The sequence below is a fragment of the Coturnix japonica genome, chromosome 2, assembly GCF_001577835.2.
Source record: "Coturnix japonica isolate 7356 chromosome 2, Coturnix japonica 2.1, whole genome shotgun sequence".
In the NCBI taxonomy this organism is placed as follows: domain Eukaryota; kingdom Metazoa; phylum Chordata; class Aves; order Galliformes; family Phasianidae; genus Coturnix; species Coturnix japonica.
In genome coordinates this window covers 25988195-26002295 of record NC_029517.1, presented here as the reverse complement: position 1 = coordinate 26002295, position 14101 = coordinate 25988195, and the positions used below count along the sequence as shown (strand labels likewise).

The 14101-nt window shown below is 34.9% G+C and overlaps 1 protein-coding gene across 5 annotated transcripts in view; it reads left to right on the top strand.

The window, feature by feature from the left end:
• Positions 1-14101, top strand: part of CRPPA (CDP-L-ribitol pyrophosphorylase A) — a 96198-nt gene that overhangs the window by 46819 nt on the left and 35278 nt on the right. For 3 of the 5 annotated variants that reach the window (XM_015853852.2, XM_015853856.1, XM_015853857.1), the window contains exons 7-9: positions 3332-3421; positions 4049-4141; positions 6076-6204. In XM_015853852.2, the coding sequence (XP_015709338.1) occupies positions 3332-3421; positions 4049-4141; positions 6076-6204 (312 nt within the window). Of the gene's footprint in view, positions 1-3331; positions 3422-4048; positions 4142-6075; positions 6205-8379; positions 13048-14101 lie in introns of those variants that run through there. The other 2 variants (XM_015853853.2, XM_015853854.2) reach the window with 2 other exon arrangements.

Sequence of the window (14101 nt, the reverse complement as noted above, 5' to 3'; positions counted from 1 at the left end):
ATTGAGTTGCTACTGGAGAGGATCAGGGGGAAGACCAGTGTGGTTAACATCGCATTGAAAGTCTGTTATAGACTGCTCAACCAGGATGAAGAATCAAAGTGTTCTATAGGCAGCTGGCAGAATTCACTTGGTCAGTAGCCCTCGTTCTTCTGGTGGGAACTTCCACTTACCTGGCATCTGCTGGTATAGCTGAGAGGAGGCAGTCTAGGAGGTTCCTGGAGTGTGTGAAAGATAATTCCTAACAAATATGGTAAGAGAGCCTACCAGGGTAAGCATCTCATTAGGTCTGCTGATTACAAACAGAGGGGGAATGGTCAGAGCGATCTGAAGTTGCCTTGAAATGACTGAGTTTTCTTCCTCGGTGAAGTCAGGAATAGGGTCAGCAAAACTGCTACCCTGGACTTCTGGAGGACAGACTTTGACTGTTTAGACTGCTGGTCGAGAGGATCTCTTGGGAATCAGTCCTGAAGGGCAAAGGAGTCCAGGAAAGCTGGACATTGCTCAAGAAGGAAATCTTAAAGGCTCACGAACAGGCAACAGGCTATCCCCTGTGTCAGAAGATGAGCTGTCAGGGAAGAAGATAGGCCCAGGGAGCTTTTGCTGAGACTCTGGGGAAAAAAAAATAGTTTACGGTCTTTTAAGAAGGGTCACTGCAAATACATTAAGAACAAGAGGAGGGCCACAGAAAATCTCCTGCCTTGCTGCAGGGAATGTTACTACTGAGGACAAGGAAAAGGCTGAGGTTCTCAATGCCTTCTTTGCTTCTGTTTTTAATAGTCAGACCAATTGCCCTCAGGTTACTCAGCCCCCAGAGCTGGAAGCCCTGGGGGGGAAGCAGAATAAAATGCCTTCAATCGTCTGGACTACAATAATGTAGCATTCATGGGACAACCAAGGAATCAAGTCTAGCCACTATGCATTCATGAAAGGCAGGTCCTGCTTGACCAACCTACTGGCCTTCTATGACCAGGTGACCTGCTTGCCTAGTGGATGGTGCAAAGACTGTGGGTATAATCTACCCATACTTTAGTATAGCCTTTGATATTTTCTCCCACAATGTCCTCCTAGAGAAGCTGGAAGCCCATGGCATGGACATGTGTAATCTTTGTTAAGTACTGACTGGAGGGCTGGGCCCAGAGAGTGGTGGTGAATGAAGTTAAATTCAACCCGTTACTAGTGGGATTCCTCAGGGGTCAGTACTGGGGGTGACTCTGTTTAATATTATGGACTATCTGGATGAGGGGATTAAGTGTACCCTCACTAAGTTTGCATATGATACTAAATTCAGAGGAACTGTTGATCTACCTAATGGTATGAAGGCCCTACAGGGTTATCTGGATACACTGAATCAATGGGCTCAGTGCAGTTGTACGAGTTTTAACAAAGATCAAGTGCTGAGTTCTACATTTTGGTTACAGAAACCCCATTACTTGCTATAGGCCTGAGGCAAAGTGGCTGAAAAGCTGCCTTAGATATCAGTTTGGAGAACTATTTTATCAGGAATTGAGTCATTGCTTAATGATATTAATGTTATTATTGGAATGAGGAGAATAAAAGCATGGGTTATCATAACTGATAATATGTCTTCTGTTGCTTGAAATCATTAAATAAGAAACCTGGGATAAAACTAGAAAAGACAGAAATGATCTGTGAATCTTTAAAAACACTGCATGAGAAATACTAAGTCTACACATCATTGGAAAAAGTGTTCCTGTGTTTGGAAATGATCTGAGAAATAAAAATAGTAGCATACGTGTTATGATCATTTGATTTTCCGTAACTTTTCATAACTTTGGAAAGGCACTGTGTAGAACAACCCCATCTGTTCTAGAGTCTGCTTTTTAACAAAGAAATTGATTTGTAACTCCACTGATAGCCTTGTCAGAGACATACATACAAAAAAATGTCTTTTTAGTTGAGTGTAAAAATTTTTGTTTAAGAATTATTATTCTTATTTGTTTGCGTAGTGGCATGTTCAACTATTTTATTTTTTTTTAATGGTATTCTAATAGAATGAAGTAAAAAATGATGACATAAAGAGATACTGGTTGTTTGGTTCATAGAATTCAAACTGAATTTACTAGTTTGGAATGTGCCTAGTTTACCAAAACAATTACACATGTTCAGTGATATGTAAAATGAGGATTTTCTCATCAAACATGCGTATAGCTACTTATGTTCTTGTTTGCATGTTACTAGAGTAATATGTGTGCTGTGTGAGCCTGTGCTTATTTGAGAACACATGTGTGATTTCAATGAACTCATACAAGGGAAGGAGTACAGTTTGGCATCTCATGTGCAGGAAGGATTCTTTTAGAAGCTAACAGGCCTGGTACATTTACAAAGATTTAAGAAGCTCTTCGGTTGGACAACCCACCAGTGGGAGATGTGTGTATATGCCTATACTGCTCATATATGTTTGTCTTGGTACCATTTTGTGATTCTTCCTCTTACAGAATGCAGTCCTAGCTATGCTTACTTTTCCAAGAGAGGAATCTGGTTATTTGTCCTGAATAATGTAGCTGTAAAACAAAATCTTGATGTACAACCTTATCAAATTGTTCAACTGAAAAATAGTGAGTTAATTATTTTTGAATGTTGTGGAATGCTTAAGCATTGTACATCCCTCTATGTTAGGGAAAAAGGAATACTTCTTTGGGTCGGTCTTGTTCCTTTTACCTTCTGAAAAGTCTTGCAGAGTTTGCTCCTGTTCATTTCATTACATGGAAGGTTGTGAAGACATCTGGAATTTCTGATTTTACTGCAGCAGAAGTTCAATTTCTTAGTTGGTGTTACAAAATAAATGTTTGTGATTATTCATCACAGAAATGCTTTTCAGGAGAATTTCTGAATTATTCTTGTAAACAAAGTAATAATATACATGTGCAACAGTTTGTTCATATATACTTAATCATTTATGCTATTTTTAGTTGCATGAAGACAATATATATGTATTTATTGAACTTTATAAAGATTTGCTCAGAATCAGAGATCTGAAATAATTTGGTTGTCTTGACTGCCTTTCATCTCTCGTAACAGTTGAACATCCTAATCCAAGCAGTAGTTGTAGGGTGTATGATATTTCCAGGGCTCATTTTGGAGTGGTTCCCTCTAGCAGCAAATGTCAGGAAAAATATCGTAAACCTCTGCAGGGTGTTGGACTCTGTGCTTCACTGTTGTGTTGTCTAAAAATTTGAGTATTTAATTCCTATATTGGAAATAGTATTTGCCAGTTTTGTGCTATTTGAATTAACAACCTCTTTGATGACTGTAGAAACTTTCACAAATTTAAGTGTAATTCATGAAGTAATAATATGTATTTTTTAATCAGGTTGAGGCTGTATCAGTATCTCTAAGCAAATGTGATAGCCATCTACAGAACACCTTTTCAGGACAGTGCTACAATTTTGTTTGCATAAATGTAAGTAGGAAGGATAAATGCTTTTATTGTATGCACTTAAGCCTACTAGCAATAGCAAATAAGAATTACATATTTGAATAGTATGTTTTTTTTCTAACCTCTTGATGTATCTGTACTGATCTTTGTTTTTTCTGATACACATCAAAATCAACTGTTGACTTACTGTTCCATTCTTTTTCTCTGGGTTTTGTACTTCCTTCAGTGTGTTCTTAAACAGTCTGTAAACAAGAGAGATGCAACTGAAATTGGTTTAATATTTCCTTTCGTAGAGATTACAGTGCAGTGAATTGTCTCATGAAGAATACCTCATATGTGTAGTCATCTAACTGTGCATTGCCAGTATGGTCAAAATAAGTGTTTGGGCCTTTGTATGGCAACAGAGATGATTTAGTTCAACTTTATATGAGATCCATCAAGATCCTTAAATTTGTTGCATCTATTTCTTGCAGGTAATCTTAGTCTCCAGTTTTTTCAAACAATCATAATTTGTCTGTTTAAGGCATAAAAATATATAAAACAAATGAAAAGCTATGGATCTTTTATGGTAAATAATGGACCTTTGAGTTCCATTTGAATGAAATAGTGCTTTGATATTTTCAGTAATTCTAAACATTTTTATTTACTTAGGATAATAAGTACGCCATTGAAGAAATCCAGCAGCTAGTGGATATGTTAGAAGAATCAAATGTTCCTCTCTTACATCCAGTTATTCTTATTTCGGTATGTAACTCCTATAATTTCCTATGGAAAGCATCTAATGAAGTGTTTTTAACAATTACTTTCTGTTTAGACTATTTTGAGAGACGCTGATATATCTGAATAAAATTTAAGTTTAGAACTGTAGATTAAGCTTTGAAGGGTGTCATTTGCACTTCAGCAAAAGTAGTGCATTCTGGCAGAAAACAAACCAACACAAGAAAAAGGTGAATTATTGTATAGTTCTGTAAGAGGTCTGCTATGGCTGTACATATTGACTTGCTAACTCCTGCTGTTGTTGTTTTGCTCCATCTTTTCTGAGGATGCCGCAAATGATGTCATCTGCTGGAATGTTCAATAGAAGGAAAATTGAGTGGCTTTATTTTTCTGTGTTCCGTAGATTCTTAAATTTTTTTAAAATGATTATTACATCATTCTTCAATTGCTCTTAACAAGTACTTGAAATTTCCCAAAACTTGGCAGTGGGAGAAAAGTCTTAGAACTAGGTGGAAACAGTTGGATACTTCTAAAACACAAATGTATGTATTTGTGAATATAAGCTGTAAACAGTGAAGTATCATAACTATAAAAAGATATTTTGTTTTCCCATTTGGTACAGTAACACGCTATGCTATCTTTTTGAAAGAAAAGATTGAAGCTGCAGTGAAAAGTATGTTTTAAATAACTAAAATATTAGCTAAACAAATCATTGTCTCTTATTAATCACTGGGAACTATTCAAGTCCTTTAAACTTCCGATCCCTGAAAATCATTACAGATGTTATGTCCGAGAGATAGAAACTTCTTTCAGCAGTCTTTAATTAAAGTTGGGTGACCTCTTCAATAAAGCTTAAAAGTGCGATTTTCAGCTTTATTTTTTGTCACATACTTCATTTAATCTAGAAACTGAGTGTACTGTTAGTGACTTACGGTTCACTTTTGTTGTGGAAGAGCACATAAATGTTTCTCAGACAAAGTGACTCAGAAGTTTAAGCGATATAATGACATTTATATATGTATGTTTTAGGTACTGTCTGTACTGGAAGCACTCTTCTCATATACTCTTGAAACTAAAACTGTTCCTTTTGGTGAAGAATTGAAAAGATAAACAAAGAAAGCAGCTCACTGCTTCCATCCTGTTCTTGTAATCAGCAACGTTTTGTTTGCAGCCTGAAGAAATGTTTAGTTTTGCATTATCAGAAAGTTCTTGTCTATTTTTGATTTTAGAATACATGCAGGTTTTTTTTGTAACATTCTGATAATTGAGAACCAGTTTTATTTTTCCTTTCAGTGTTTGACTTTTTTCGATATAAAAATGACAGGTGTTACTATTGTGTTAAATTATCTGTTTAACTAGCTTGGGAAGAATAATCCCAGTATAAGGATGATCTTTCACTAAACATAATACTTTGTTCCGTATTCCCTCATTTGAACTGATTGCAGTCTATCCTTTGTACTGGTTCTTAAGGGAGCTTTTTGTCCCTCTGTGTTTTATTGAAGCAAAACCAATTTAGACAACAAATACACTACACTGAGAAATTAGTAAGTTTGAAATAAACCTTTGAAGAATGGAATTCCATTTGGAAGACCTTTAAGATGCTTGAGAAAAGCAGCTTTATTTCTCCATTATCCTGATAGTAAAAATCTGTGAAAGTTAGATTAGAACTTAGAAAAGAATGTTTGTTTTCTAATTTAGTTATTATTTAATTACAGTGTTGTGTTCTGCTTTGTTCTGGAATATTGATCTCATGGTTCTTTGAAAAGAAATACTTGTCACTAAATATGTGAGTGATGGAACTCAACCTGAATAGAACGTAACTAAGAGAAACACATGCCTGTGTTCTTGTGTGTGTTTACAATGGTATTAAAATGGTATATTAAAAATGGCTAGTCTAAAAAAACAATTGAAAAACACACTTGAAAAAGTGTATTTTTTTTTTCAATTTTGTTCTTTTGCAGGTTCACTTGAATAGTTCGGAAAATACTTCTTTCAGCATTGATTTGGAAGAACTAACTAGAATGAAGAAATTTGCAAGGGAAGTGAAGAGGAAAAATATTTTGGTTTATGGTCTCCTTATCCAACATAAGGTATGTAATTCTTTTTCTTCCTGCAAAGTATCTACTTTTGTGACTTATATGATTAATGATATAATCTTCATCTAAAACAAAATCAAAGGGGATTAATTAGGACATGAAAAGATTTATAGGAAAGATTCTTGCCTGTTCTTGATCAAAATTGAGAAAGGCCTGTAGTTACAGACAAAAATTTTGCATTTTGATTAGAGAACAACAAATGGCAAACATGTTTAAAAACACATGAAATTGTTACAGGTCTTTTTTCTTTTTCCTTTCCTGCTTTGAAGCCTGTAAAAAGTAGTGAAAGCATTTTTAATCAGTGTTTCTGATGAATTTTACTCTCCACATCGAGGCAGTGTTTGGAATTCAAGTGACAGAAAGGGCACAGCAAAGAGGTGGTGAAACAAACACTATCCATGTCTTCAATAACAGCCAATTGCTTCAGCTGCTGGTAAAATGAAACGGCACCTGGGCATATTTTCTACTCATAGAAACTATTAGAAGTAAACCATTTAGACTGAGAAATGCATTCTGCCAACCAGAAAGGTAGACTTCCTTGCATCCAGTGTGGATATCCCTTTTGCTGCTTGTGTAGAGATTTTTACAACTTAGTCAACAAAAAACAAGGAAATAAGTCAAATGTTCAATGGAAATTTTAGTATAGAAGGACAAATGTTGTCTTACCTGATTTTTTTTTTTTTTTAATTGAGAGGTGTTTTTGATTTTGTATGTAATTGAAGAAAATTTTCCATCAGTATAACTGACAAAAATATGTCTTAAAAAGTTTTCCCCCAGATTCTGTTCACTTTTTTAAGAGGTGTGTGTATCAATATCTGTTAATTTATGCTTTTACAGACTTATGGTGTCAACATGAATATTTTGTATGGGACTGATGTCAGTACATGATAGTAGTTCCTTTCTTGTTTGTTTAACATTAAAGAGCATACATCTCTTTTCAGACTTCTTTTGGGTGCTCTCAAAATTCACTTTTTCCAGGGTGAATTCTGTCTTCTTATGACAAAAGTCATTGAATAACTGTTGAAATGTAGCTTTAAGAGATCAAAAAACCACTTTATCATGGCCATAATTTAACATTACATATATGACTTGAGTGTAAGTATATTTGTTTCCTCTTAAACTTAATTGAGTGTATTGTGTATTATATGGAGACAGACTACATGCACATAAGCTCGCAACAGCAGTTAATAAAGCTGATTGAATGGAAAACCTTTTATAATCAGAGAGTTATAGGATGACTTAGGTTTGAAGATGATCTAGTTCCAACCCCCTGCCATAGACAGGGTTGCCACCTGCTAGACCAGGCCACCCAGATATATGTTTAGCTCAATCAAATGTGCAGTCAAGAAAAAAAAAAGAAAAATCACAAATTATTTTATATGTTTTTGACCTTTTTGAGAAGTTGAAAATTTCAATATTTGTAAGTATCACATGTGTTCTGGCTATTTCTTATGTTACTTCTGTTAATTCTGTGTTAATTTATTACATTACTTTATTAAATAACACAAGCACAAGTTTAATAATTAAATAAGAAAACTTACATGTCTAGCTAATAAAAAAGCGTGTATCTTCGCAGGCAAGAACATGTGTAAGTAGGCTGAACTATCATTATTGGCAATCACTGCATCTTACTTGTCAAAGAGCAAAAACATGTAATGTGCAATGTGAGTTTCAATTCAACTGAGTATGTGTGGCAACTGTGGGAGACAGTGTTAGCGTTTCACTTTTCCCTCCCCTACACAACATTCTATATTCATCTATACAGCCTGGGCTTGAGCTACATGCAGCTGAGCCATGAAAAATATCACTAAAAATCACATCAAATGTTAAAAGTTTATGGTCTTATGTGGTCACATTACAAGCCCTCCGGGGCCACTTGTTGCCTGATGGCTGAAGGTTGGACATGCCTGCTTTAAAATCTGTCCTACTCACAAAGACTTCAAATAATACTTCATAGCATGATTTGAGAAGTCACCGAAGTATTTTACTTCAAGTGCAACCCACCATGTAATAGGTCAGTCCTCTCTTTGTTTTTACTGAAGCGAAAGTTCATGCATGACACATTTTGATAAGAATTTGACTCTCCAACAAACTTGTAAGTATCTATCCTTTTAGATATGGTATCTATTCACTGCTTGCTAGCTAGAGTGTCTGCTGTCACACTTATAGGAGCTGCTTGCTTGAGAATGGAACAGTGAATTTAGTATTGGCATGACGGGGAGTCTATAGGAAGTGGAACCACAGAAAGCATCATCTGTTGTAATTCAGGATGCTTGGGCTGTTGTTGCAATTTCTGTCAGTATCCACTATCTGGAAGTCCCTGAGAAGCATGGATTATTTTGGAAGAAGAATGATGACAGATTTCTTCATGGAACTTCCCTCTAGCTGACAGTTTATTTCATTACTATCCACAACATGCACAGTTGATATGTGCTTTTATTAGTTCTTAAATATGAGTAAAATATAATGGACAAATAATTTACTGAGACATATTACTACTGAAATACTGAGGTGAAATTATTTTACATTTGTAAGGTATATATATAAAGTAGGTGTGATGACATGTTGATATGAGAGAAATAAAAGAATATATGGGCACTAGTTAAGTTCTACATTAGAAAAGTAGACTTGTTGAAGTAAATCCTTTCTGAGATATATATATCCTTCTGAGATTTGTAGATACATTTAATGTAGTTGTATATATAGATAATGTCTTGGGAATGGAAGTGAAATGCTTTTGGAACCAAGGAGTACATTTTTGACAGTATTGGAAGTAATATGACAGCCTAAGATAACGCATGCCTTCATTTGTTAAATGCAGTGGTTATTTGATATTTAGAAAAATATATTTAATAATTCTATGAATATTTTGTACTCCAAGCAGTTAGTCAGGAAAATTAAAGGAAAAGGTTTTAATATGCTATTTGAAAGAACTGCTTTCTACTTTCCAGTTGATCAAACCGAATGCATGTTCACAGTCCGTACACAAGCAGTTATTTCTCTCACAAACATTATGCATGGAATACCAAAATACTCACACTGATACAAACTTTGGATCCACTTCATAACAGCTCTAGATTGCATGATGAAAAGAGCTTTGTTTAAATTTCCTTTAAGAAAGTATTTTTAAAGAAAGTTCTCTAAAGAAATTCAATGAAGTTTAAAAATGATTTACATTTTTAAAAGGCAGAGGTAGAAGTCAATATTCACAAAAAATTCCGCTCTGAACTCATGGAGTATAATTTTGAGGATTTTTCACCTGAGTTAAAGGAAACAGCTGATAAACAAAGTGAGCTAAAACGAGAGAGAGAGATCCAGTTTTAATAGAAGATATTAGTAGTCTGTGGTGGTGACAAGGTTGACAAAGCACCAAGTGAGTTTAGTACAAGTACCTTAGTCTGAAAAGTATGTTGATTGGTATGGTATCACTACATATCACATTGGAGTATTCTTTTGTATTATCAGTCTAATGTGAAATAGTTTATTCTGCAAACTAGGAGAAAAAACTATAAAAAAAGAAGCCAAGTTAGTCTTGAGTAAACATGGTTTACTTAGAAGAATTCTAATGAACGAGAGAATACAGTAGATAATGTCACAGTATTGTATCCATGTCTGATTTATGTCATCCAAACTGCAGGATTTCAGAGGGAACCTCAACTGCATGTGATGGTCCTGTGTTCTGAACAGTAGAATAATATTGAAATGGAGCCTTGATATCAGAAAAGCTTAAGTGTGTTATTATTCTATGTATACATTTTATAATATTTCATGTGGCTGAATAATTTATATTCAAGTATGTCAGTTAAATTTTGAAAAATTCTAGTTAGTCCATATACTACTATTTTTATTAAAGTAATAATGACTCTCATGACTGGATAACAGTCAACTGATCTTTGTGTCAAAAAACAAATAGATAAACAGTGTTTCGTCAGTACAGATTTTTAAGGTTGCAATAAGTAAGAGTTTTGGTCTATAAGTTTCAGTAATGCTTTTGTTACTTTTCACACAGAATAAAAGAAAAAATACAATCTGGGAAAAAAAAAAAGAGCTTTAATAATGTGAAAGTTGATTATAGTCTGTGTTAATCTTACTTCAGAGAGACACTGACAGAGCATCTTGTCAGTACAGCAGTTGCATGCTAAGACTTGCTTGGGGTAGGCAAGGTGGCCTCAAATACTTTTGTCTCTGAAATAGATGTTTGATTAAGCCAAAGAAACTATTCACTGAGATAGCCAGAAAAATCACAGGCCACACCCTACAGAAAGACAAATGGTGTAATAGAATAGTTGTTATGAATTTGTTTGAGACCAAAATAAACTGAAGTGTGAGTAATTTCTTTTGCAAACATGCTGCACTTTTGTTGTAGTCTTTGAACTATTTGTTGAAGACTTCTGAAAACAAGAGGTCCCTCCACAGTGTGTTTGGTACCTGAGGAAGCACTTTGCCTACAAAATGTGGGGGCTTCATCTGGTTTGGTAAAACTGTAAAGGAAAAAAAAAGATCCCTTAAAAACAATATTATATGTAGCCATTAGGGCTGTGGTTCCCAAAATAGGAAGCACGAACACAAATGAGACCATCAAAATGTCATAGCAGAAGATGCTTTGGCAACTGGAAGTGAAGTAATGAACCTGAAGGGCAAATTAAGTAAAAATCACCAGCAAGTTGCTGATACCTCACTCAAGTAGAATAATCTTGCAGACTGTTCATTCTTTTGTCAAGGGGTGAGCGAGTGATGAACATGAGTGCCAGCATGATCTGCATTTTTAAGTGTGTGGGACTGAGAGGGAAACCAAATGCAGCTTGAAACTGTCCATGTGAATAACCTTACTGAAATTTATAAGCTTATTAATACAAAGGCCAAGAAAGTCATACACCGGTACCGATGGATATTTATGGAAACTAGACACCATTTGATCCTTCATAATTAATTGTTATGTACTACAATCTGAGATTAGTCATGACTCCATATTTGCAAGAGGTAGAACTGATATGATGAAAAAGTTTGCAAGCAGACCATTAAATAAAACTACAGGTAACTCTTGATGTAAATTTCAGTGAATAGAAGATGCAGAACTATTCAATGGAACTGTATTAAGGTAATACCCAAGAAATCAAACAGAACTACTCATTTTCCTTGGGAGTGGCAGACACAGGAATAGTTAACATCTGTAATGTTCATCTTACCTTCAAATCAGAATTTTTTTTAGTTCAGTGGAGGAGATTTTTTGAAAAGGATTCATTTGCTTTGATGAAGAAGAAACTTGGTAGACAATCATTGCACTCCATAAGTATTTTTACACACATGAGAAATTACAGATGACTTTCTGACCCAACTTGGTGAAGACAAAAGTCTTTGCTTTTTTTTTTCTCCAGGATCAGCATTCATTCTTAGATCTTGCTGTGTGAACGTGTGTAAATCTGGATGGACTTTGTTCAGAAAATCTATGGTCAGAAACAGTAGTCAGTTTTATTGATTTGATCATCAGAATTCTTTTGTCTGTCAAGCTTGCTCATGTATAAACAAATTTAAAAGAACCCCCAGAAATAGCACAGTTTTAAAATGTAGTCTTACTATTTGTTACAGATGTGCATTATCACATTTCTATATTTTTTTTCCATCAGATGATAATTTGTTTTTGTCAGTGAAATATTTATAGTTATTTACAGAAAATGAGTTCAAAGTTTAATGCTTGCAAAACAGAAGGTTGTATAGTTCCAAATAAATACTTTGAGTCAGGAAAGAACATAAACACTTGTGTTAAATTATTTAACACAAAGTCTGGAAGTCTTACTTTTGCTTTAAGTGTTCTTATGTGTACTATTTCAGGAACCAGAAGTGCATGCTGCTGATTTTAGTAGGTACTTGAAGCCTGGTGCACGATCATATTTGTCAACAAATTGTCATTGTGATTTTTAGCATATTAAAAAGTCTATCCACCTTGAACTGGTGCATAGGTGCTCTTATATTTGCTTGCTCAGCTTCTCTTACTACCTTTCTCTGTCATTTCTCTCACTTTCTTTCCCTTGTTTCCCCTTAAGTCTTCATCCTCCCTTAGGAAAAGTAGGTGATAAATTAATGGATTTAGTACAACTGTGAAGCTTTATTAAAGGCACTCAAAACGTTTCCACAAGCTAACTTTGCAGTGCAGTACTAAATTCCCAATCTGAAGAAGCAGAGTTTTTTGTAAAAAGAATTGGCTTTTGGGATTTCATTAAATAATTGTCTAGATTTTTATCAAGGGAAGATTGGAAACGCTTAATTTGTCTCTGCTCTTACAACTTCTAGAATTTTAACAAGCCGCATAGATTATGACAAGATCTGTCATATGACCCTTTTAGACTCATTTCACTACTGAACTTTTAATAGGAAATCACCATGTCAGCCAAAGTGATTAGGGCACTTTTGCTTCAAAATCTAGCCTTTGTAAAAAGTGGTCTTTAAACTTCCTTGATTTCGTAGCCCATTTCAACCATTCTGGGAATGTTAGTCAGTAATGGCTCTTGACTGTTTCTTCTGTGGACATTTTAGTTGTATAAAATAATACTATTCTATAGTACTTTAAAGGCATGGAGTAGAATTTTGGGGATCAAATGGGTTCGAAAGGGAAAATGACAAATTCTCTTGGGGGAGGGGAGGTAGCGCACTTTTCTATCTTGTTACTTTGCGTGGTTTAATTACGTTAGATAGTTCAGTGTGTTAGGGAATAAACACTGAATTGGAACCATTTGCAAAAGCAAATATTATGAATATCAAATCTGAGTTTGATCTTCAAATCTGTTCTTAGTTATCTGTTATCTGACATTTTTTCCATATTAAGAAAACTTTGATGTTGACCTACTATCTTTTATTGGAAACATATAAACATTTAGAAAGAAAGAATATTGATATAAAGCTGTGTTTGCAAACAAACTGCTTTTAACTTATTTTTTCCATTGCTAACCTGCTTAATAAAAATATGTGACGTCCATTGTATTTGTTTGCGAACAGTGCTGTGATGCCTGGCTTAAAACAGTGCTTATATTTTTACTCCTGGAGTAAGCTGGGCATCAGACCAACAGCATCAAAAGTTGTTCTTCTCACCTTTCTTACATGCGTTCCCCCAGAGGCATCATTTAGCAGGTACCCAAAATAGTCACCTATGGAGATGAATGCATCTCATTTTTTTGGCTTTAGCTCTGAATATATGGAAGAGCAAAACAAGAAAAGAAGCTTATTAAAATTGCTAGGTATGCTTAAGAGGTATTTTGAAAGTATAACAAGCTTGCTATTGTGTTCATTTCCTCGTGTTTTTTGTATTTGTACACACTTCTCTAAGGAAAAACAGAAAAAAAGTGGCAGAAATTTTTCATATGACTCTTTTTTTCCCCCACAGTTTTGTGGAATGGCTTGGTTTGGAAGGGACCTTAAAAATCATCTTATTCAAACCCCCTGCTGTGGGCAGGCTTATCACCTACATAATCAGAAAGCCCAGGACCCCATCCAACCAGGCCTTGAATGCCTTCAGGGATGGGGCATCCAAAGCTTCTCTGGGCAACCTGATCTCACCATTTCTCTGAATGTCCTATTTCTATACTCCCTGATAAAGAGTCACTTTTAATCTTTATTGGATGGTCACTATATTGTTTCTCGGTGAACTTATTATCCCTCTCAGGGATATGATTTAGCAGAGGGTTGTTAGGGTACTATGGTTAGGCTGTGGTTGGACTTGATGATCTTCAAGGTCTTTTCCAACCTGTGTAATTCTATGATTCTATGATTCTATATCAATGCAAATTTAGTTTTTATAGCTGAACTATAAAACAAATAGGATTTTATGGAGTTAATGCTAGCTCGGCTACTAACACCGATACTGTTTCAGTATTTTACTGTAGTCATCTTCTCTCACAGA